We start from the raw sequence: 26,124 nt of genomic DNA on the forward strand, positions 1-26,124 counted from the left end.
CAGGAGACTGGTCTGCATGTAATAGATGTGTTTGAAAAATAGTTATTGGGGCAAATCAGGTCCAGTGTATGTCCCGCTTTGTGTGTGGGGTGGTTTTAAAATGAGGTTATAAAATAAACTATCCGTAATGAAAGTTACATACAGGGCCACTTTGAAATCCATGTCCACAACGTTTAGCTGAGGGATGCCACTTAGCAATGATTATGCACTGTTTTTCTTTGAAGTTTTCACTCAGTTAAATGAACAAGTAATGACAGCTAATAGTGATTGTTAGCTACTAAAAATCTTTCTCAGACTACTTTTTTTTTTTTTTGCCAAATTAGGTCAAGTGGTATTTAGATTTTTGAGCAAAAATGTTTTAATGAAGTTCATTTTGAGAAACAAATGATATTCTGTGCCTCTGTGTTTAGCCGGATGCTTCAGGATTTAAAAGTTGTCTAGTAGTGGAAATTTTCACTTTTGCTTCCTTAGTTATACCTGTGTTTTTACTTAAAAAATTTAATTTCTGGTAGTGCTTGGAAATATATATATATTTTTTGGTTTGAACTCTTAGTTTCATGTGGCTAGACATAACAGCATACCTTTATGATTTTTCATATATCAAAACACAGTTAAACTGCTTCAGCAAGGGCCATCACTCAATAGTTCTCCTATTGAATGCACACAAAAAAGTCTGTATTGTAATATACTACTACATTTGTGGGCTTTCACAAAAAAGTTACATATACAAATGAGGGACATCATAAAGTTGTAATTATTGGGCAAACTGATATGACACACCAGGTATAAACTTAATCAAAATCATTGTTTCAAAAAATATCTAGATCAAGGCATTTTCCTCCCCCCCCCCCCCCCCAACTCAATATGACATTTAAAAGGTTCTAATCAAAATCCATTGCGGCTGAAATATAATGCAGTCTAAAAATGCTAGTGGCTCCAGCATGTACTGAGTACAGTTTTCTTGGTTCTCTGATATGCTGAGATCTGTGATGACTTTTATTGATAGCCTCTGATTTTTGGGTGAGGCAGATAATGCCCTGCCCAAGTGCCAAAAATTGATTTGTACTGGGACAATAACAAAATGGGAGTTCTGCTTTAGCATATCCACGTGGAAGTTCAGTTCTCTTTGTGTCATCACTGTTCTTTCTCACTGCCACACAAAAGGAAATGAATCTATTGGTACATGGTAATCTTCTGTGTAAAACAGGAATAAACAAGATGATATAAGCATGTCTCTGGGTTTTTTTATTTTATAGCTGGCTTCCTCTTTTGCTGTTTTACAATTTGCTTTTTTTTCAGAAGATTTGTGTAAGACTACCTTAGTCATACTTTAAACTTAATACATTTTCATAGGATTGTCGGAAAGATATTCCAGTGAAGTTTTGTACATATGTATGTGTGTGTGTGTATGATCCAAAGTAAAAACAAAAAACAAACAAAAAAAAAACAGAGCAGGGCTTAATTTGTAGTGGAATATCCCTTCTTTTTAGACTTGACACAGCAGCAAGGGTGTTCTGCTCTAGCCCTTCCCATCCAGGTAGCCTGCAGGGAAGAAGAGGGGAGGGTGGGATCCTGTAGTAGACATAGGATCACACAGGAGGGGAAGAGGTAATCCTAAAGTAGACACTGCAGAGCAAAGAACAAACACAAAATAAGACGTTGAATTAGCACAAGTTTGAAACTTGTGATCAATAGTGTCAGCTGTTGAGGTTTCAGTCTTGGCATTGATGGAACTGCACTTCTACTCACAAGCTTCAAATTGGACTGAATTAATTCAACCCCTTTTTGTATCTATTACAGAAGGCTTAATTTCTGGTCGAATGACCAAGAACTGCATTCTGCTATCTCTTTCTTCAGGACCTAAAGAAGAAGAGCAAATCTGTTCTGGCTCCCCCATGGAAATGGATTAGTCAGTAGTAGTACAGATCATTTCTGGGATTCTCCCCACCCCCCCCCCCCCCCAGCCCCTAGAGGGAGCAGAGCAGCTGTTTACCCTGAGACAGGGGCAGCCACATGACCTTGATTTTTGTGTAATTTCACAGCACAAATGAGGCGGCTGCTAGGGAGAATAGCCATTGTTGACATATGGGTTGAATGCCTGTCAGCCCAACTTCTGCCATATTGGTATGTTAATTTACTGGCCTTGCCGCTGCTTATTGTGCTGTCTATCTGGGCCCCACTGTCTATGCCTTTGGTGATCAAACTCGGAAAGGGGCAAGAGAATGAGGGGGAATACAGGGGGAAGGCAAGATAGTGGGTGAGAGGATTAGAGGGAGGTATGAGTGAGGGATGTGGGAGGGCAAAAGAATGGGTGAATAGATTGGAGAAGCTGTGGGTTCTTTTTGGGGAGAGTGGGGAGGAGAGTGAATTAGGGGACTGAAAGTGTTGCGGGATTGGAGGGACTAAAGAATGAGTAAGATCGGAGTTGGATGAGCAGTTTTTGAGTGAGACAAAGGGTAGGGTGGGAAAGGTCCAATGTGAGGAGGAGATAGAAGGTGGTTAGTGAGTAGAGCATGAGATGCTGCTCATGTCCTTTCTCCCCGAGAAGGCAAAGAGCAGGTCACACTTTTTTAAATTCTAGTCTGTAATCTACCCCCCCCCCCCCCCCCCAATTCAAGGAGGCTGAGGAGAGCAGGAAGTACATGCTACATTCCCCTTAACCCAAGGCAGAGGCAAGCCCAGCTGATTGTGGCTTACTGTGCCTTACTGCCTAAACAGGGAGAGGAGGAGAGTTGCTAGAGAAGGAAATTTTCTAGTCAGGAGATGAGGAAGGTTTGAGGATTACCAGGAATTCGGGATGAGACTTGGGGGCTGTAGGGCCAGTGGGTAGGAACAAGGGCCATGTGAGGATTTGTGTGTGTGTGTTGGGGGGGGGGGAATGGAGGACCAGAATCCCCAGGGCAAAAAGGAAGATAATGGTAGAGAGAGGTCTCCATTGTCTCCGCACTCCTCTCCTCTTTACCCCAGTGACCCTCCAACCCCATACCCACAATGTCTAACCTGCTACCATCTTTTGCCAACCAATGCTCATCAAGTGAAGAATGGCTGGAGGGTTGAATCTTGGTGGGGCTGGGGATGGAGGATCAATGGGATAAAGGAGAAAAGGAAGAGTGAATAGTATGTTCACATATGTATATGTGTGTGTGAGAATAGTATGTTTGGGAGAGAGAGGAATTTCACACCAAGACCTGGTGTCACACATGGCCCTGCTCAATCTCCCTTCTTCCTTCCCACCCTTTTCACAGTTCCACTTTTTTTGTCCAGAAATTTAAGCCAATAAGAAATAGCAAAATGCATATTGTTTATAGTAAGAGCTCCACAATAAGGCCCAAGGTGACTAGACAAAATAAAAATTAAAAAGTATCCTTGAAAAAGAGACAAGGTGCCAGCAACCTATCTTAAAAGCCAACAACAAAAGCTGCTGTCCTAAATTACATTATCACAGAAAAGAAGGCATTGATTTTTCTAACCCATATTCTAGACTGTAGTCCCAAAGAAAACATCTGTTTAGACAAAAATTTAGAAAGTTGAGAAGCCTTCAAAAAATGTAATTCACATTTTTATAGAAAACATAGCTTTTCACAGGATATTTCAAAGCAAAGGTAGCACTCAATTTAGAAACCTCAGAGCACATACCGAAAACCTCTCTTAATCTCTGTCATATGAGAGAGAGAATAAATTCTATCATAACATCAAAACTTTCCAGAAAAAAAAGCAGCATTTCTAAATATTTATGTCTCAAGCACAAAAGTGACAAGAAAGGCATCCTTATTTGGAATTTCTTCAATATGACAATTCCAGCTCTTGGATCATAAACAAAAATTTTTCTGAGGAATGGAAGTTTTTGAAGAAAGATAAATATATTTCCTTAGGGGAGGAAATGTCTTCCTTGTTTATTGTAAACATTCCACTAAATATCTTTAAAATAACACCATGGTAGAGAGATTCCAAAGATGCAAAATTTATCACCTGAACACTTTTTTCAGCTGGGTATAGTTTTTGAAGACTCATTTCTTCTGGCAGACTTTGGAATCATTTGGCACTCTCCGGCCCCTGATGAAGCTGACAGAAACACGAGCCGTGTCGGGCCAGCCAGATGTATTCGCTGCATAACCTCTGCTACGATAAGTGCAATCACACTGCCTTTTAAGTTGGTGAAATGACCTGAAATAACTAAACTTTAAAATATAAAACCCTAAAAAAATATGGTTCAAAAATTCTTTAGCGGAGAAACCGATGATTAAATGATAGTGACAGTCCGAAATTTATCTGTGGCTGCACAACTACATAAGTGGCATTTTGGGCTATCACGGATAAAGCCCGCCATTTTGTATGAGGTTTCTCTGCTTTCTTAAATAAGACTACACGGTACCAGCTATTCGTAGTTTTGATAAATATGATGTTTTGAATTCATATAAGGACTATACATCATATTTGTTTTGCTAGTAAACTATCCTTGGCAACTATGGTTATAAATGAGTCAGTTTCTCTTATTTTGTTATAATTTTCCTAAAACAGTGGAAATGGACTTTAATTCAGTTTCATGGGCATCCACCTCCTTTTCTAAAACTTGCAATTTACTCCTAAGCATTTTAGTATCTGGCAACAAATCTTGAGGCCAACACATTTTTGGTGTATTGATTGCAAATATGTTTAATGTATGCCAAATCAGCAAATAAAGCACATTTGCCTTTTTATCACATGTTGTTTAGTTATTGCAACTATCGCTGTAAATAGTGTGTAGAAATAAATAATGATCTGCATAAACATGTAAATCAGCTTGTTACCTGTGTTTGAGTAGATAAATGTGTGTGTGAGAAACATAACTAAAACCTCAGGGAGGTGTAATTGTTTTTTTCCTAGCGTGTCGCCAGATGGACTCAAGACCAGTGGGTTATATGCTCTCCTGCTAGGAGATAGTCAGGTTTCAAAGCTGACGTCACCCTAGATACACCCCTGCAGTGACTTCAGCACCTCAGTATCTCTGTCTCCTAGCAGACGTAGACGTGCTTTCCCTATCGGGATTGCAGTACTGTTTAGAAGAAGAAATTTTACCTTTAAATTGGAGAGAGATTAAACCCCTCTCTCCTGCAGTGATACCTAAATCCCTCCCCCAGTCGAGAATTCCTGAGGCAATTTCTGAGATCCCTCAGAGGTGTGCCTTGGTCTGGTAGCCGTTTCCTAGCATGGACTTTGCAACTGAAGCAGCTGAAAGGCAGCAGGTGCAGGAAGCCGAGCGCAGCGATGACGGCCAAAGCCCTCTCCCCCCGCAGCCGGAGACCATCTCTGTACTTAGTTGGTAAGTGCTGAGGCCAGGTGAGTAAAGAGAGAAGAGGATTCCTTCCGATTCAGAGACGGAGGGGCTTCGGTAAGTCTTCCTCTGGTCTCCTTGCTTGGTGTGCCATAACGATGACCTTCCCGATTCTGTTGGAGTAAGGAGAAGTGGGCTTCCAAGTGGGTGAGTGCCCATCAATGGGCTAGGCCTCACTTCAAGCTCAGTGGGCACACCGCGTGGTAAGCTGGTGGCGCCATCTTGCGCGCGGCTTTGTCTTCATTGCCCTCTATAGAGCGTAGGTATGCATGCTGCATGCCAGCTCTGCATGTTCTGTATGTTCGCGTATGCGCACTCCTTAAGCACACGAGGTGCCTCACCATGAACCGCGGAGGCGCTCAAAATCTTTGCGCGCACCATTTAAAGCGCTAGCCGGCTGAGCACACAGTTACCTTTCATAATGGCTCCGGCAGCAAAGAAACATAATCGCCATTCCCTTTGTGCTGCCTGCCATATTAGGGCTACACAGTCTGACCTTGATTCTTACCTATGGTCAGTACTGTGAGGAGGCCCAGGGAGAGTTGGCCTCCCAGGACTTTGCTAAGCCTGGCTCCTCCCATTCAGAGGATGGGTTGGCCACAAACCTTACCGGTAGCACCCCAGATCTCAATAATCTCAGGGCTGCGTCTGCCATGGGAGAAGGAAATTTAGCAGTACCTACCCAAGTACCTCCTGAGCTAGGCATGGACCCAGCGGCCTTTTTATTGGGTGGAATTTTTTCAAGGCCTCCAAGCCTTTGTACAGGCGCAGTCTGTTTCTCCTGCCCCTGTCCGGGCTAAACCCCAGCTGGGAAGGCCTTCCTCTCCCAGCCCTTTCGGCAGGCCTAGAGACATGCCTAGTCTCTCCAAGAGTATCCCTGGCAGGGACCCAGACACCATGGAAGAAGGGGATCCAGATTCCTTGGAGGATGGGGAAATCTTTCCAGGCTTGGAGCCATATCTGATCATGTTACGGTTTTTCCATAAAGATGATTTGCTGGCCCTGGTTTCCCAGATTCTGGGAGTTCCTGGCACAGACACTGACGGAACCAAGAAAGAATCCCATCCTGGTGTCTCTATGAAAAGCCTCTTGTTGTTTTCCGATGCTGAAAGCCATCCAGGAGTTGATTGACCTGGAATGGGATGCCCTGGAAACCAGTTTTAAAGGTGGTTGAGCACTAGATGTACTATACCCACTGGATCCAATTGCGAGAGAATGCCTGCATTTCCCTAAAGTGGATGCTCTGGTCTGCACCATTTCGAAGCGAACAACTATCCCAGTGGAGGAGGGAGTGGCCTTAAAGGATGTGCATAATAGGTAGTTGGAGTCCATCCTTAAACAAACCTTTGATGTGACAGCAGTGACACTATGGATTGTTTCCTGTTGTGCCCTGGTGGCTCACTCGTGCCTATTTCTCTTGAGGGAGGCAGATGACTCAGGAGCGCATTGGAGAGGCTATGGAGCCTGCCGCTGCCTTTTTAGCTGACATGGGCACGGACCTAGTCTGTATCTTGGCCAGAGGAGTGGCCTCAGTGGTAGCGGCCAGAAGACTGATATGGCTAAGAAATTGATCAATGGACGCAACCTTTAAGGCGAACCTCACAAAGATGCCCTTTAAGGGATCTCTCCTATTGGGAAGCGAACTGGAAAAGCTGGCCAGTAAGTGGGGAGAATCTCCAGTGCTTCACTACCAGAAGATAAGAGAGAGAGGTTGCAGTGCTCCCTCGCCTATGAAGGGGTCGTTCCAAAAGCTCTCAACACTTTTGGCCCTACAGGAACTTGATATTTCAGATGTCTCTGTCCTCTGCAAGGTCTCTGTCCTTTTGGAGTAGACATCCCAAGAGAGAGGGGCTGGTTCATTTTCAGGTTCAGCTCAAACTCCCCACTGAAGTTTTGCCGACCCATCCACGGAACAAGGAGATAGGGGGTCGACTATACCTCTACCAGCGGTGGGTTGAGATCACGTCTGACAAATGGATACTGGATATCATATGAGAAGGATACACTGGACTTTCATAGCACTCCTCGGGACATATTTGTGATGTCTGTGCCACTCCCAGCACAAGAAGCTGGCAGTGGAATCTACCTTGATAAGGCTCCTCAAATTGGGGGCTATAATTTAAGTACCTACGCCCCAGGAAAATTTGGGACATTATTCCATCTATTTCATTGTACCAAGAAGGAGGGTTCCTTTCGCTTCATCCTAGACCTTAAGAGCGTCAACAGACATCTATGAGTTACTCATTTCTGCATGGAAACTCTGAGCTCATTCATAATGGCCGTACAGCCGGGAGAGTTCTTAACCTCCCTGGAACTCTCTGAGGCCTACCTTCATATTCCAATCTGGCAAGACCACCAGTGTTTCCTATGCTTTGCAGTGCATTATCAGTTCAGGGCGCTGCCCTTCGGCCTGGCTACTGACTCCTCCCCAGAACATTCCTCAAAATTATGGTGGTTGTGGCGGCGGCGCTGACAAAAGAAGGGATCCTGGTGCACCCATACTTGGATGACTGGTTGATCTGGGTAAAGTCATTAGAGTCTCCAGGTGACCAGCAGGGTGACATCCCTGCTTCAGAAACTTGGTTGGGTCATGAACATGGATAAAAGCAGTCTCAAGCCCTCCCAGTCCTTAGAATATCTGGGAGTCTGGTTAGACATCAAGCAGGACAAGGTCTTCCTCCCGCCCTCGTAGATAAGGAAGTTGATGGTCCAAGTCTGTCTGATGGGGGCATATTGCGCTCATCAAGGTGTGGAGCTATCTTCAGGTCCTCGGTTTGATAGCGTCAACCTGGAGGTGGTACCGTGGGTGAGGGCACAAATGCACCTACTCCAACACTCCCTGCTGTCTCAGGACTATTCAATTCTCCACCTACTGATGGAAATATGTTCTCTGCTCCAGTGATGGCTACAGGAAGCTCACCTAAGCAAGGGTGTAAACATGTCCCCACCGAACTGGCTAGGTCTCACAACTGACACGAGCCTCCGATGTTGGGGAGCTCACTGTCAGCAACTGACAGCCCGGGGTGTTGGACCAAGGAAGAGGCACGCTGGAACATAAACTGCCTGGAAGCACGAGCGTGTCTACAGTTCAGCCACATGCTCCAGGGGCAGGCAGTCCACGTGATGTCAGACAACACAATAACAGTAGCTTACATCAACCACCAGGAGGAACCAAGAAGCCAGCAAGAGTCTCTGGAGATAGATCTCCATATGGAATGGGTGGAATTAATTCTACAGATGATCTTGGCCTCCAACATCGCAGGAAATGACAACGTCAGAGCAGCCTTCCTAAGCAGGGAGTGTCTGGATCCAGGAGAGTGGATGTTGTCAGCCAGAGCCTTTCATCTGCTGATAGATCACTGGGACCTGCTGGCCGTCTCTCGAAATACGAAGGTCTCCCGATTCTTCAGTCGCAGAAGAGATCAGCGATCACTGGGGATCGACACCTTGGTTCAGACCTGGCCAAAAGAGGACTTAGTATATGCCTTCCCTCCGTGGTCCCTGCTGGGCAGGGTCATTCACAAGACCGAGTGCCACAGGGAATTAGTCTTTCTAGTGGTTCTGGATTGGCCCAGATGCCCGTGGTATGTAGAAATGAGGAGTCTTCTGGTGGAGGCCCCTCTGTGCCTCCCACCGCACAGGGACCCGCTCAGCAAGGTTTGGTCCTTCACGAGAATCCAACTCTATTTTGTCTTTTGGTTTGGCCCTTGAGACGGCTCTCCTCATGAAGCATGGATATTCGGCAGAAGTAATTACCACTTTGCTCCGTGCACGGAAGTTCTCGATATCCTTAGCATATGTGCGGGTCTAAAGAGTATTTGAGGCCAAAATCCCTCTGGTACTGGAATTTTTACAGGATGGATTGAATAAAGGATTGTCCCATAACTCCTTGAAGGTAGTGGTTCTCTCCTGTTTCAGAAGCGAGGTGAACGGAACCTGCCTGTCAGTGCATCTGGATATGGCCTGTTTTCTTAAAAGGGTAAAGCACCTCCGGCCACCCCTATGGTGGCCGGTTCCCTTGTGGAATATTAATCTAGTATTGGAGTTTTTGGCAGGGTCTTCCTTTCAGATGCTGCACCAGTCTGTCCTTACGCCTGTTAACCCTGAAAACGGTGTTCCTGGTAGTGATATGCTCGACTCGTCACATCTCTGAACTCTAAGCATTGTAGTGACTGGAACCATTCCTCCAGATGACACCGGGAGCATTACAACTCATACCATTCCATCCTTCTTGCCTACGGTAGTCTCAGAGTTTCATGTGAATCAGTCTATCTCATTGCTGTCCCTAGATAAGCACAAGGACATGGAAGACTACTGCCTCTGCCATTTAAACATCAGTGGGCTTCTGGTGCGGTATCTAGAATTTACAGAACTGGTGCACCAGACGGACTGTTTATTTGTCCTTCACGGTGGACAAACCAGCTTCATGGTCTATAGTAGCTCACTAGATCAAGGAGGTGGTCACGGGAGCTTACATAGAAGCAGGAAAACCATTACCCTTTCAGGCTGAAGCTCATTTCACTAGGGCTCATGCAGTATCCTGGGCGAAAGCTAAACTGCTGTTTCCTGTTGACAACTTGGTCGTCCTTGCACACCTTCTCCAGGTTCTATCATCTGGATGTTCAGGCCCGAGAGGAGGCAGCCTTTGCAAGGCCGGTGCTAACTGACCATGGGCAGTCTCCCGCCCCAATCAGCAGTAGCGTTTATACATCCCATTAGTCCTGTCTCCATCTGGCTGCACACTAGGAAATGGAGAATTTACTTACCTGATAATTTAGTGTAGTCAGATGTATTCAGCATCCCGCCCATGGCTGTCCAAGAACTATGCCAAGGAATCTCCCATGAGGTGTATATAGATTCCAAAAGGTTATGGGTAAGCCATTGCCCAATCCCTAGATGAGGGCATCTATAATCTTGTTGGGATTCAGCATTTATGGTTGGTTGAGTACAGTTGCGGTTATGTTTTTAAATCGTTTTTATCACGTTGTAATCTAATTTTAATCAAGTTTCTCAATACTATGTCCACAATGGCTTTTGAGGAGAATACTGATGTGCTGAGGTCACTGCAGGGGTGTATCTAGGATGATGTCAGCTTTGAAACCTGACTCCTTCTCCATCTGCTTTCTCCATCCTTTCAAAAAAAATTTGTTAGACGTACCTACTGTTAAATTTGCAAGGCTTGAATTTACCCGTAAAAGAGCTTTTTCTGCGGCCGGACCCTGCTTATGGAATTCCCTACCAGATTACCTGCGACTTAAATCATCTGTACAACAGTTTAAGAAATCCCTAAAAACCTGTTTCACAAAGCTTTCAATATTTTCTCTTCAAATTGATCATTTACGGCTCGCTACAGTATCGTTCGGTTGAAGATTTCCCGTCTGTAACGTGCTCGGAGCGCACAAGTCGGACGCGCAAGGCGATCCAGCGATCCAGTTTCGCGCGTCCTTAGCGCTTCTTAAAACAGACGCATAACCCTTTCCGCACGCGGCATGTATATGATGTGTAAATGAAGGAATTAGCTATTCCCCTCCGATACTGTAACGGGCGCTGATATTATCTCCTTAGTAACCCGCTGTTTTGCCGCGGCCTTAACGTGTTAGTTTACCGCCTCCCCCTAGTAGGTGTTAGGACTGTGAGTCTAGTAACAAATCCATCGACACCACTTAAGATACTCAAACACAATAAAAAAAAAAAAAGCGATACAGAGATGAGCGAGAAAATGTAATGCTGTGGGACACACAAAAACCTGTCAGAAAAAAAAAAATTTTTTAAATACCTGTCACTTTCGTGCGGTCATCCAGGCAGCGGCGGGAGCCGGAGGGCCGCGTGGGTCCAGGCGGACGGCGGCGGGAGCCGGGTGTTCGATCGAGGCCGCGGGCGGGTAGGCGCGTGTTCGATTGGGCGGGCGGCGGGATCCGGGGGGCGGGTGGGCGCGTGTTCAAACGAGGCCGCGGGCGGGTGGGTGCCTGTTCGATTGGGCGGGCGGCGGGATCCGGGGGGCGGGTGGGCGCGTGTTCAAACGAGGCCGGATCGCACAGGCGTGCATTAATTCAGGCGGAGGGAGCCGGCGGCGAAAGCGGCCTCCGGCAACCCCCACCGGCAGTGAATTAATGCGCGCCCGTGCGACCCGGCCTTGTTTGAACACGCGCCCACCTGCCCCCCCAGATCCCGCTGCCGCTGCCCGCCCAATCGAACAGGCGCCCATTCGCCCGCGGCCTCGATCGAACACCCGGCTCCCGCCGCCGGCCGCCTGGACCCACGCCGCTGCCTGGATGACCACATGAAAGTGACAGGTATTTACAAAAAAATTTTTTTTATAACACTCAGGTTTTTACATATTTCTGGTTTTTTGTTTTTTGTTTTTTTTACACTTCCTGGTGCCTGTCATTTGAAATGACATTTGAAATGACAGGTACCAGCGCACCCAGGTTACTGTATAGGCGCTGTATTAAGCGCCTATACAGTAAAATGGGTTGCGCGGGCATAACCCTTCCCTAACGCTTCACAGCCGCGGCATGCATTTGCATGCAATTAGAAGAGAGTATCAGGCGCTAGGTCAAGAGAACTGTGAGTGCGGGGAGGAAGGGTGCGCCTGGCAATGCCGCACTCTTTCTGCCGCAGTCTTACAGTATCGAGCCGTTAATTATTTACTTTTCAATCCTAGTTTCAGTATTCTATACCAGTCAATACCATCAGTTTACACAATGCTTCCTTCCCCCTCTCCCCGCTAACTGCTCAGCAAGTTAGGATCCTCTCCTAATTCCTAATTCTTGTGAGGCGCTCTGTTTGTACCAAATTTGTTTTTAGATTTTGTGTCTAGATTTTGTTTTATTGAAGTGTGTTTTATTCGATTATGTAGGTTTTAAATCTGTAAACCGTTTTGACTAAATTTTTATTTGAAAAAGCAGTATACAAACTTTTTTTAAAATAATAAATAAATAAATCTGCTAGCAGGGGAGCATATAACCCATTGGTCCTGACTCCCTTAATGTAGACAGATGAAAACAAAATTATCAGGTAAGTTAAATTCTCCATTCTGTGTTAATGGCTGTGATAACTTGTAAAATGTAATGCACACTATTTACCTCAAACTCATTTGCATATGATTAACTTGGGCTGTTGCATGATAGCCCATTTTTATCACACCTTAGTATTTCAGCCTCCTAGTCTAAAATGAAATCTAGCTTTCCTACCTATGCAATGACATGATAAGGTTTCCAGTTATAGTCTCTGGCATTTCACACCCCTAATGTGCAGTATTAGTTCCTCAAGTCTCCCCTGCTGTCAATTCACAATTCTTACAGATGAGGCACCTACCTTAACTGCAAAAATAGCATGTGTAGGCTGAGAAACACCATCCAGTCAAATAACCTTAACTGGTAGAATATCTGTGGAGCGTGGATTCACCAGCGGCTGAAAAGTGCTTTTGTCCACTATAATGGAGGATAATTGCTCAACTGTAGCTCTTATATCTCTAAATTATTGTTCGATACTAACTGCTGCCTCCAGAGTCTGTTAGTCTATTTATTCGACTGAATTTTGTGGCATCTACTGGTTGAAATACTCTAAGGCCCCTCTCGTGCTTGGGTATACTGTCTGAAAGAACTGAATAAAGTCACAGAAATAGTGAAAGAAGCATAAAACTCTGGACAGAAGGTAGGAGCTAGCTGCCCCCCCCCCCCCGCCCCTTATAATCATTCTAACACACATTCCATTAATTAGTCTATTAACCATAATTGCATAATTTTACACCAGTGATAAACTACTCAACTGTGATATGATTCACAAGTCTGGGTTATGGTCAAGTAACTCCCACTAGCTTTTAGAACCAAACCAAAAAAAAAAGGTTGTCGCGCATTAGACTGACCAACTTTACATTTACTTTAGTGTTTAAATGTCTAAAATAGGTCTTCCTAGAAACTGGAGCAGAATTTATGTTGTCATAAATTTCGTGTAAAATGTAATGTGGTTTGCTCATTCTTACTTTCCTGTATAACAAACATGGCAGTTTGGCATTAGAGGAATTGAGCAGCAAGAAAATGCTGAATATAATTTACATTTTTTTATATGGAAATCTCCAATCATTCACAATGACACAATGGTTTTATTAATATATAGCATATATTTGTATTGAGATATATTGTGATGGTAGTTCTCTGCTATAGTTAGGAAAATTTCAAAAATTCTCCTGTTCAAAAAGATCAATGCTCAACTTGATACCATAAATCAGAGCTATGACTAGGTAATATATAACAGTACAAGAGAAGGTGATAAATTGCTCTTTTGCTGGCTTTCAGAACACATAATAGTATTCAAAGGTATGTGCCTCAGGTGAAACTGAGGCTGAAAAGTACTGTATGCTTTTAAATATGGTTGAAAGTATCTTTTTGAGGAAATGTGACTTTCATTAACTTTTAATCAAATCTGGAGATTTAATTTTGATACTTCAAACATTGAGCAGCTTAGTACAGCTATCTATGAAACTTTTGTATTTTCATGCAAATATTTTTAAAGCCATCTCACCAGCCAATCATTCTTCTTTGTTCCCTTTTGAATCACATTACTGTGTACTCACTACCGGAGTAATTCTCAAAGCAATGGACTTTACTTTCTTACTAAACTGTGTCCAGACAAGCTACAGAAAAAGACATTTATTTTTTTTTAACTTTTATATACCGACATTCTTGTATAATATACAAATCATATCGGTTTACATTAAAATAGACATAACTGAAAGATTACTTAACTAACATATTCTAGTACCCAGCAATGACTCTTCCAATTTCATTCTTTAGTTCAACAGGAAATGACTCTGCTTGCATGTCTTGTACCCATTTACTGACAAAGAAGAAACAAGAGGAAAGCAAGCCTATTAGTAAATATGATTATCACTGTGGTGATATTTATAGTTGGAGGTGCATTTTTTAAAGTAGCTCATGGGGTACAACATTCCACAATATGCATAACTGGCAGTTTTGCACTCCTTCACAACTACAGGGAGTGCAAATCTGATATTGAAAGGTCCTTTAACAGCATGGAATAAAATACAAGCCATCAATCAGTTTGCAATCCTCGAACTCAGATACATCTTTAGAATCATGGACTTGCTCCATAAAGATCTTGAAAAATTGGATGTAAGGACAAGATTGCACCATTCACATAAGGTAATCCATAAGAATCAGTGTATGCTGAGATTATACATCCCTAGAGCTAAAGATGGTATAGGATTTATAGAAATATATTGCATACAGAGAGCTAGTGTCTTAGACCTCCAGGCACAATTCAGGACATTAACAGACCCAAATGCCACAAACGTGCTGAAGCATGGAAGTGAATGGCTATCATTGGTTTCCATAAAGAAGTGTTCCAACAAATGGAAGGAATGAGTGAGAACCTACCAGCACATGAGGGAAAGAAGCAACAGAATTTGCAAAACAAAAGAAGAAACTCTTTAAAGAATTAGATCAGCAAACAAGGAAAAGCAATTGACAAAAGGACAGATACAGTAGGAAATACAAAGATGCTTCTGAAACCCTACTTAAGTTAAAGTTTGACAAGGAATGGTTAAGGCAAGGTGAATTTAAACCTGAAGATGAGATTGATAGTACAATTCAGTGGTTCAGTCAGTATAGAAAAAATGTAAGTACCAAGGGATGCAATCGGAGATCAAGAAAATGTGGCAGAAAGATGGAGCAATTGTCCAAATTATATTGGGCACCACTGGCCTGATTAAAAAAAACTTCCAAGTGCACCTTGATATATTGCCTGTACATATTACATTCTGTGAACTTTAGAAGGAGGTTCTTTTTGGCATATTGCAAACATTAAGAATAGCATTAGCAGTTCATTTGAGTGATGGAAAATTCCCAACACCCATGCTTATGAATGAGGTTCATTCTTGAGGTATGCACAAAACAAACCCATTTGGAGTGACATCCTGCTAGAAATCCATTCAAAATTGCCATGTGTAGCTGTTGTGTATTTGTGTGGGCATTGTCCACAAAATTTGTAAAAACAAAATCTCTCCCCTAAATCATGGGTGCACTTATGCAGGTGGGATATTCCCCTCTGCAAATAAGTATGACCAAACTTCAAGAACTTGATTACATAACCAACGAACCACACAACCCATCTCTGAAATACTGACTTGAAGAAACATACCTTGGCTGGTTGACATTCCACAATTTGTTTTCTGTGCAGGAGCATGTAATTAACTCTTAAGTACCATATGTATGCCCATTATAAGGGGCGAGGAAGAACTTTGGTAAAAGCTTTCCTGCTGCCATAGTATTTACTCTATTAAGTGTTTCTCCCCTGCCCCCTGAAATAATCATTTAGGCTCGCTACAGTTTTGAATGAGAAGTAGCCTTTTGTGCTGCAGTAGGACTATAAAACCAGTCTCCTATGTAGAAAGAAGTGAACCATGAAATTGCTTGATATATTTTGCATCTTGCTGTTTTGCACTTTTAAAATCAACACCATAATCTTTAATTTGCAGATGCATATTTAAAATCGGATCACTAACTTTAGGATGCTACTGAGTCTTAATTTTAGTTCCCCCCCATTCAAATACTCAAGACTGATTATTTGCTGCTACTTATAGATAACCAGTGAGCTGTTCATTGCACCTTTTTTTTTCTGTAGCTTGCTGTTTTAGGTCTAAGTGCCTTTTTTTTTTCCTTTTGATATAAAATTTATCTTTAGAACAGTTGAGAGAGCTGTGTTTGAGGGATTGTAATCTTAGATTATCTGAAGCATTAAACTGAGGTTTGTGTTTTTTGTTGTTTTTTTTTTAATTTTAAAGGGACAGAGCTACAGCAGAAGCCTGCCTTTCCCACTCTTGGCTACAGCAAGGGGAATTCATAAACCTCCATTGTTTTGAAAGGACTTCCTGTGCTTCCCCTGTGGAAGAATACGTGCTAAAGTCATCAGAAGAAAAGAATGCAAAATGTATTTGCAAATGTATATTCACTGATAAAGAAGAAGAAGATAAAGAGAATATTCCAGATGACAGTAGTTCCGCCTCCAAACGATTTCGGTTTGATGATTCATACCAGTATCATATGTGTTCATGTTAGATACAGTATACTGATACCTGTTTGTACTGATAGTTGGACTGAAGGTGGGTTTTATAACATTCCAGTGCTACACATGAGGAGCCATGGTTTGTGAAATAAGTTTAAAGTGGAAATGCACTTTTATTTCATGAGTATTTTGGCATTATATTCAACTTTATTTGCAAATTCAAGCTTAAAAAAAGGAAGATGACAACTACTGAGGTGCAAGGGGAAATCCTTGTTTGGATTATTAGAGCTTGGTTTAAAAAATAAAAATAAAGTTGGTTAAAAATTGTTTAATGTGGGAGAACACACATAAGTAGGGTGCTATATGTATTGTTTGGTTTAAATAAGATAAAGTGAATAAATAGCACTTTAAACTGCAGTACATGTACAATTACTGACTGTGTGCTAAACGTGATGGACATGTGCAGCTGACCATGTATGTGTTATATAGAGGAGAGAGCAGTGACAAAGAAAGCAAAATGAATGTCTGCTTGTGTACAATCTCTGTAAGCTTGAACTGGATCAGTAAGATATGTTAAGTAGAAGTTCTTGTTTTTTTGTGCTGAGGTAGAAAACACCTTTAAATCTGATCCAGAAAAAATCTTACCAGATGCTAAATTTCTATAATGTGCTCTAAGCACTTTTGTTGGTAAAGCAGATGACAAATTCAATAAACTTAAATACTAGGATTAATCTGTTGGTTCAAGTATGTCTCAAGATTTTTGTTTGGTTCATACCTTTAGGAATTAATTCATAGCATTCGCATGGCTGCACAATGATTTATTTAGCCACTAAGAATATCACAATGATGTGAGGGCAATATGCAGGCACAAAAATAAGATTAATGGACCATTTGCCATTTTAAATAGTCATTTGAACCCTAACAGTTGTGAGTGTGTAATAATTTAGAGCTAAATTAATTTGAAGTAGTCTATTTTGTATGCTTAAATATCTTTTAAATACTTTTTTAGTCAAGGATGATGGTAAAGTAGTATTTTTTTTAAAATATTTTTTTTTACTAGTTTTATTAAATATAGTTATTTTGTGGTAACAATTGCTTAATAGAAAATATTTAAAAGGCTAGTATTTTGCCTGAGGAAGGGAACTTACTGGTCCCAAAATCTTATGTGTCTAAGGAAAAAATCCACCAAAAAATATAGAGATGAGAGCTTTTTGTAAGGTTAATGTAATTTGTTTAAATAGTAATAGCTCTTCCAAGTGCATGGAAATACTATGAAGAGTAGGAAGTGCGTAACTGAGATGTATGGTAGTAGAATCTCACCCCATCCCCTCTTTCCCTTATTTCCCCCCCCTTCCAAATCGCTTTTGATCCCTTCATTCTTTCACTTCCTCTCCCACCCAATCCCCTTACTCATCCTGGTGACCCCCCTCAGTCACCCTAGTTTACTACTTCTCCCAAACCCCTTACTCATTGGTTCACATTCTAGTTCCCTCACTCACTTCCCCTTGTTACCCGGTCTGTTTAATCTTTTCACCCCAACTTCACAGTCCCCAGTTCTCTCTCTCCCTGCCCTTCTCAATCAATGGCTCCTATCGGCCAAACAGGAGGAAGAGGGCATTTTTTGCAGTGTTTCTGGTGTGTCCCCTCTTCTCCTCTGCCAGGGCCTGAGCTTCATGCTTTGAACCATGCCATCCCAGGCCCTGTCAGGGGAGGAAAGAGAATACCAGACACACTGTGAGACACCCCCCCCCCCCCCCTTCTCCTGCTGTTTGACCAGTAGGAGTCAGTGAGTTGAAGGGGGTCTCTGATGGGGGGGGGGAAGGCAGATTACACTGTCCATTGCCAACAACGTTTCTCTTCTGGCATGGGCTCAAGTTCTCCAAGGACAAGCAGGATGTCAATCCTCCCACATGGGTGACAAAATCAGATGAAGCCCAGCCTGGAAAACATATGTCAAAGTTTCTAGAACTTTGACTGAGCCTCATTGAGCATGCTCCTGCATGCAGTATACCATGTATCCATGTGGGGTTCCCTCAGACTCTTCTTTTCCACAGAGCCTTGCATCTCTGGGTCAGATGAACCTCAGTTTTTCAAATTTCTTTGGCCTCCTATTCTAAGTGGTCTTTTTTGCTAAAAAGAATTTTGTGCTTCCTCGTGTGGTTGGTGTGGAGTTCCCCTGGTTCTTCTGTTAACGTCCTAGACAGGTTTTTCAACAATTTAGGGTAAGTTTATTTTCATTGTCTATATCCTTAGGGTGACGAGAGTACAAGGAGGGAGAAAGTAGAGCTCAATTTGCATAATGGTGATGCAGGCAATGGGCAACTTTCCTCTTTATTATAGTTAGACCTCCAAACCCGAACCTTCTATTATGTTTCTTTCCTTAGGCAATAACTAATTTTATTGGAGGGAGGGGGGGCACTGGTTAAAGTAGTACTCGGTTTTATTGGGGAAAAGACCTAAGGTTTTGCTTGCTTTTTCAGCAAGGTGATTTCTACTTGTTTAATGTATATCTGAAGCTATTTATTAATGAATATCAACTTTGACACAAGAAAATCAAGAGAATACTTCTCTAAACTGAGTTAACTATTTTTTAAAAAACAATTCAGATGCTTGAAAATAAAACTCTCTATGAAGAGATGAGGAACAAATATTTTAGCTGTGGGCAGTGACATTTACTTTGAGAATATGGTGGGTCTTTTTTTTTTTTTGATCTGAAAGAACCATGGCTTATTACATAAGGTACCAATAAATATGCACTGCAGTAATGTGTGTAAAACTGTTTGATATTTCTTCAAAATTAAATAGGATTTCATCTAAGGGAGATACTTATATGAATGAAGGTACTATTTACTTTAAAATATGACTTTCAACTTATATATAAATATTGACCAAATGATTCCAGATATGCACGGTTTACAAAAATATTGTAACTTAATTGATAGCGATGCATTATTTACTTTTTATAAATGTTTCCAGTTTGTTGTAGATTTCTGTTTTAAGATGATCTAAGGGAAATAAAAGAACAAGCCTCTGAATGTGATGAAGTATAATGTGTATTTTAGTTAATTTTGAAGTGGAAAGTTTGAATGAGAAACTTGATACAAGTAGCTGCCATCAGTGTTCTGTCTTCCAGTGCATTCATAGCTGTGGAGACTTGAGTAACCATGCACAGTATTTTAACTATATAAGTTGTATACTATCTTAAAAACAATGGATTACACAGCTTTGCACAGGGTATTAGATTTGAATGGTCATTGAAAACTGTACTTATCTGGTCCATTATAATTTCAGGTGCTTTTTATTAAAAAAAAAAAAACACCTAGCTCATCTGTTAAAAATTAATCTTAATGAAATATCTGGGCTAATGGTGTATATTCCACTATGTTGGGGGTGTGTGTGTGTGAGCAGAAACATAATAAATGTATAATTAGACCTGATTGATTTGTAGTAGATAGTAAAGTGATTATTATGCTTATAAGACCCAGTCGTGATACCACAGGTTTATAGCTATGAATACATTTTATAATGCATGTTTGTTTTTAAGCATAGCCTAACATCTAGATCAAGTGAGTGTAGATTTTTTAGATACTATTATAGGGATGTGAATCGTGTCCTTGATCGTCTTAACGATCGATTTCGGCTGGGAGGGGGAGGGAATCGTATTGTTGCCGTTTGGGTGTGTAAAGTATCGTGAAAATCGTTAAAATCGTGAGCCGGCACACTAAAACCTCCTAAAACCCACCCCGACCCTTTAAATTAAACCCCCCCCCCCATGCCTTAAATTACCTGGGGGTCCAGCGGCACACTAAAACACGGCAACTAAAACCCCCTAAAACCCACGGAAAATGGCGCCGGCCATACGCGTATGGCCGGCGCCATTTTCCGTACGGCAGGAGGTACTGCAGGAGGTCATTCAGCGGGGGTCAGGAACCCTCGCTGAACGACCTCCTGCAGTCAATCTCCTGCCGGCGCCATTTTCCGTACGGAAAACGATTCGCGGCAGGAAATCGCTCCTTGACCCCCGCTGGACCCCCAGGAACTTTTGGCCAGCTTGGGGGGGCCTCCTGACCCCCACAAGACTTGCCAAAAGTCCACGGGGGTCCGGAACGACCTCCTGCATCGAATCGTTTTGGTCTATGGCCGCGGCCATTTTGCAAAATGGCGCCGGCTGAAGACTACACTTAATGTGCCGGTTTTCCTGCTCTCCCCCTTCCCCCGATTTAGCTACGGACCGCCGCTACGGAGGTAATTTAAGCTATGGACCGCCGCTACGGACCCCCAGGTAATTTAAGGCATTTGGGGGGGGGTTCGGGAGGGGGGGGATTTAATTTTAAAGGGTCAGGAACCCTCGCTGAACGACCTCCTTAATTTAAAGGGTCGGGGTGGGTTTTAGGGGGTTTTAGTTGCCGTGTTTTAGTGTGCCGCTGGACCCCCAGGTAATTTAAGGCATTTGGGGGGGGGTTCGGGAGGGTGGGGGATTTAATTTAAAGGGTCGGGGGTGGGTTGGGGGGTTTTAGTGTGCCGGTTTTCCTGCCCTCCCCCTTCCCCCGATTTACGATTTTTTGACGATAAATCGGGGGGAATTGGTATTGTATCGTGGCCCTAATGATTTTTGACGATTTAAAATATATCGGATGGTATTTTAAAACGTCAAAAAACGATTCACATCCCTACTATTCAATACTCAAAAGTCTCTTAGCTGTGTTCTTAGCAACTCCTCCTCTCCCTGTTTCAAGAACCACACATGAGTATACTCCAAAATAATTTGTGGAATAATAAAGACTAAAGTTTTACTGAACAGCCTATTGCTTCTATCTGAGCTATGACCCTCTTTTTCTGTTCATCTGTATGCTAGAGGACCACCTTAATGGTGTCTGCTCTTTACTGCCTCACCTGCTATAAGACCTACCTTGCCGTCAGCTGCCAAGACTGTAGCCTAGGCCTCTACTCTGTTATGAGTTGGTCTGCTTTTTCTAGTATGGTTGAAACAGAATATTCTATGTAGCCTCCTGCTATCACTCAGTACACTACCAACCAGCAGTTGGTTGAGTTGGCAATGAGGCCACCCTAGATGCTGCTCTAGGGACATCTATTTCCTCAGGCAGTAGCTCTAGGGACCTCTGTTTTCTCACAGGTCAAGCAGGATCGTAGTCCTTACATATGGGTGACATCACAGGATGGAGCCCAATCACGGAATACTTTTGTCAGTTTCTAGAACTTTGACTGGCACCTACTGGCCACGCAGCTTAAGGAGCTCCATAGAGATTCCTGACAGGAAATTTCCTCACGGAATTACTATATAACTTTCTACCCACAGGGGTTCCCCTTTCTCATATTTACGTCTGCGGTGGTCCGGTAAGTTTTTTATTTGATTCCGGTCTATTCATGAGACTTCTTCCTCCAAGGCAGCACCAGGGCTGCCAGTCTGAAGTTGGGACTTGACTACTATGTCCCTGAAGGTCTCATCTATATACCTCTCTGTCTGCCTCTCTAGCATCCAGAGATCGGACTCGTTCTCTGAGAGCCAGGAGCTCTTTGCATCGCATGTACATGTACAACTTTGCACTGGTGGGTAAAAAATCATACATGTGACACTCTATGCAAAAGCCTGGGAAGCCCCCCTCTTGCTGCTGAACTGCTGCCTTCATCTCATTTTTGATCAGTTCCTAGTTAAGTTTTAGGTTGCTATGGGAGTAGGAATGTGTCTAACGTCCTTTAAATTTATTAGTGAATTCACTATGTGTCTGGTAGTGGCCTACCGGGGTCTGATCGAATTCTCAAAGTTTTTGTTGGGGGTTGTGTTTTTTTTGTGAAAGTGGCACCTGCCTATAAATTAAGGGATGAGCTAGGGGTGGGTGGGCAAGGGTTGGGGAAATACAAACAGTTTAACTTCCGTTAGTCAGCCAGAGTGACTCACTGCTCTCTTGATTAACAAATGTTGGTCCCTATTCAAACCCAATCACACTACCTCAACACCTTTCCAACGTGAGCTGAACTATTCAACTTTTTTACTTAGGTATACATTGCTCCTAGCTTGCTTCTGGCTACTTTTTGGTTTGTTTGTTTTTTTTGGGGGGGGGGGTTTCCAATACAAACACTCAGTTCTTTAAAAGACTGCAGAACACTCAGATATCAACTCATTCAATAAATGTATTTCTAGTGGGAATTTATTCCACCAGAAAGAAAAAGCAAGTGGAGGAGCATATTTCTGAATGAACTCTGAAATTCAGGTAAAAACCTATGTTTTATTGTGGTAGGGAGAGGATTAAATTTACAAATGCACAGACATTCCATTAATTATCAAGAGCACTATGCAATAATTATATCTTGTATTACACTGGTATAAACCTCAGGCCAAAAGTTCATCCATTTTTTTTCAACAAATGTGTGTAATGTTTTAGAAATTATCTTTTTAAATTAAGCATTTTATATTAATTCTATAACATTTAAACAATCTTAAACATTTTCCTTATAAAACTCCATCCTGAGCACAGGTGTCTATATAATATAACTATATAAAATGATCTATAGTTAAACTTACTTCATCAAAATCAAAAGATTTTATTTTTATTTAACACTTTTATATACCGACCTTCATGAAAAAATTCACATCAGATCGGTTTACATATAACAGGGGGATAACATTGATCAACCATTTAACAAGAAGTGGAGGTTACATATAACAAGGAGGTAGAACTTGGTGTGGCTAGGGTAGCCTAAGGTAAAGGACAGAGTATCTGAATAAATTAAACATGCATAAATTATAACGTTTAAGCTAGGCGAGTCACTTAGTCAGGAAGGTGGAGTCTTACTAAAACTATTTAATATTAGCAGATTGGCTAAGTCAGATATTCTATCAATTTGATTTCCAGCAGGATTTAACCAATGGTTGAAGCTTGTTTATTAATGTTTATCTCAAGGTGAGTTACATTCAGATACAGTAGATAACAATATGCAGGAAAAAATTTTTATTTTGTTTTTGAGGTCAACCCCCACACACCCACCCCATGTATCATTTTGTTTAATGGTCATTGTGTTTCTGTAGTTTGTAGAAACAAAATAAACATCATTAAAAAAAAAACAGAAAAAAGAAATTGAAATTATGCCTCCCCAGGCCCCCTAATCCCCATCCCATCCACCCGCAAAGCGCCGGAACCAGAAACCTGATCAGTGGGGGTCTGCTGGGGCCTGAACCTGTCCTTGATGCCTAAGCCTGATGCAGGAGCCTGGCCTGAAGCCAAATCCTGGTGCCTAGGACTGGCTCTGGGACCCAACCCAAAACCAGGGCCCGGCACCAAGTCTTAAATGCCAGGGCCCAATGCCTGAGACCCAGTGTCAACATGCCTGGTCCCACTGCTGAGGCCTAGGCCTGACCTAAGGTATAGTCCCAGTGCCAAGGCCTAGACCAGGCTTCTGGCATCTTCTCTCTTCTTTGATTCTTCAGAAAATTGTGTGTCCCCTTTAAGGTCTTGCTGCAGTGATGTCACTGCAGCGTGTTAAAGCGCATGTGTCATATTTTGAAGAATTGAAGAAAGAAAACATCAGAGGCTTATTCTAGGCCTCTGTGTGGCACCAGGCCTCAGCCTTTGCTCTGGGACCGAGCTCTGGGTCTAGGTCTCAGAGCTTGGACCTGGCCTCTGCAGCAGGTTTGCAATCATGCAGCACGTGGGGGCCAACTAACCTGTGGTATTTCCCCACACTGTTGCAGTTTGCTAAACTGCAATACCAAGTACCACAGCTTAGTAAACCCTGTGGTATTTATCTCCTCCAGGAGAAAATACTGAGGCTTAGTGACCCTCTTGTAACTTAGGTAATGGAGGGAAAAGTGATTTGCCTAAGCTCACAAAGAGCATCAGTGGGAGAAGGATTTGAACCATGGCATCTCTGGTTTTCAGTCCGCTGCTCTAACCATTATGCTTACTGGACAGAAAGTGAATATTGAGACCTAGGAAAGAGCCAGAAACCACTGATGAAAAGTCAAGGAATGTAGATGAATACATTTATGTCATCTAATAACAATAGTGTCCTTGGCAGTTGTACAATCAACATAACTGACCTTATCAGTCACTAGGTGTCTGAGTCATATCAGCATGGGGAATTCTTATGATAAATGCCAAAGTGAAGGCAGCTGTCTCTGCCTTCACTTGTTTCTGGTCCTTTCCTCTTTTCCCCTAGGATAGGCCAATGGGCAGGTGAGTGTGGTGCTCACCACAGTTTTGCCTGAGAATCAAATTCTTGTCACAGGGCAATCAAGCAGTCGGCTCGGTCATAATAGCTATGCCTTGCGGTTACTGACCAGAAGCTTCAGGGGCTTTTAATCCTGGGCCACCAAATAACTCAAGATGGAACTCCTCGGGGTGGCTGGCCTGTGATTCAAGACGCATACCTTAACATGAGTGGCAGCAGTTGCATTACTCACCCAGGAGCCTGGGCCATGGGGCCACACCTCAGCAGACTACTGTTCCATGCAAATGAAGCAATTGAGACTTCAGGCCAGCATAGCTATATTAGTTGGACATCATGGGCCCCAGCCTCAAGCTGGGACTATCACTGTGGGAAGCACCCAGATCTCTATGGCCTGTATGTGGATTTCCCAGTTCCCAAAGAGGAATCTAGCTGCGATGGCAGAAAATAAATTGATGGGATGCAAACATAAGAAGTGCCATGCTGGGTCAGACCAAACATCCATTAAGTCCAACATCCTGCCTCCAACAGTGGCCAATCCATAAAAGTAGATTAAATTTCTTGCTGTTTCTTTCCTAAGACAAGTAGTGGGTTTCCTGAATCACCAGGTTAATAACTATTTATGGACTTTTATTTCATGAACTTGACCAGTCCCTTTGTAAACCCAGCTATACTGCTTGCCTTGACCACATTATTCAGCCATGAATTCCACAGCTTAATTGGGCATGGAGTAAAAATCGCTGCTTTGTTTTAAATCTGCTACCTGTTAGCTTAAAGGAGTGTCCCCCCTAGTCCAAGTGTTGTTTGAAATGATAAATAACTGTTCCTTATATACTTATTCTACTCCACTCACGATTTTGTAAACGGCAATCATTATCAAACAGCCCCCCGCCCCAGCCCCCAATCGTCTCTGCTCCAAGCTGAGGATCCCTTACCTGTTTATCCTTTTTTCATACAGGTGCTGTTCCAACCCCTTATCCATTTTTGTTACCTTTCTCTGTTCCTTTTCTAGCTCTGTTTTAGCCTTTTTGAAATGGAAGGACCAGAACTGCACACAATATTCAAAGTGTAGCCACACCATTAAACTATACTGAGGCCTTATAATGTTCCCCATTCCTCTTCAAATAATTCCAAGCATCCTGTTTCTTTTGTGGTTGTCACCAAACCCTGAGCTACCTGCACAGGGATGTGACATAGCACCACACTGAGATGCCCATCAGGAATAATATAACCTAGATCCATTGGACACAGCAATAGGGGAGCCCCCGAAAAGGCAGAAGCAGGTATGACACAGGTGGAAGAAAAATAAAACACCCAGAGGGGTGAGGGAAAACTCCTGAGATCTGCGTAGCAATTTGAGTCAAGGTCTGTCACAAAGGGGTGGAGAGAAAAAAAAAAAAACCCACAAAAGATTAAAATGTTTAGACAGCAGCTCAAGTGACTTCTCTGACTCAACTGACTCCAATAGTTCATCGGATGCAGGAAGATTGGAGATAGTCAACAGATCTCAGAAGAAGGGGGCAAAGAGGCCCCTGACCTGCTTAATTTAATTCATCTTTTGGAATGAGCTCTCCAGGTTTTTCAAAAATAGGGCAGGAGCAAGA

General features: G+C 42.6%; 1 protein-coding gene across 2 annotated transcripts in view; it reads left to right on the top strand.

Moving 5' to 3' along the window:
* The window catches only part of STK17B (serine/threonine kinase 17b), a 40,663-nt gene extending 23,590 nt beyond the window's left edge, over positions 1-17,073 (top strand). For both annotated transcript variants that reach the window (XM_029606071.1, XM_029606072.1), the window contains exon 8: positions 16,116-17,073. In XM_029606071.1, the coding sequence (XP_029461931.1) occupies positions 16,116-16,389 (274 nt within the window). In that variant the 3' untranslated portion in view covers positions 16,390-17,073. The remainder of the gene's footprint in view (positions 1-16,115) is intronic.
* Positions 17,074-26,124: the final 9,051 nt, after the last annotated feature.

This window comes from Rhinatrema bivittatum, chromosome 6 (genome assembly GCF_901001135.1).
Source record: "Rhinatrema bivittatum chromosome 6, aRhiBiv1.1, whole genome shotgun sequence".
Classification (NCBI taxonomy): domain Eukaryota; kingdom Metazoa; phylum Chordata; class Amphibia; order Gymnophiona; family Rhinatrematidae; genus Rhinatrema; species Rhinatrema bivittatum.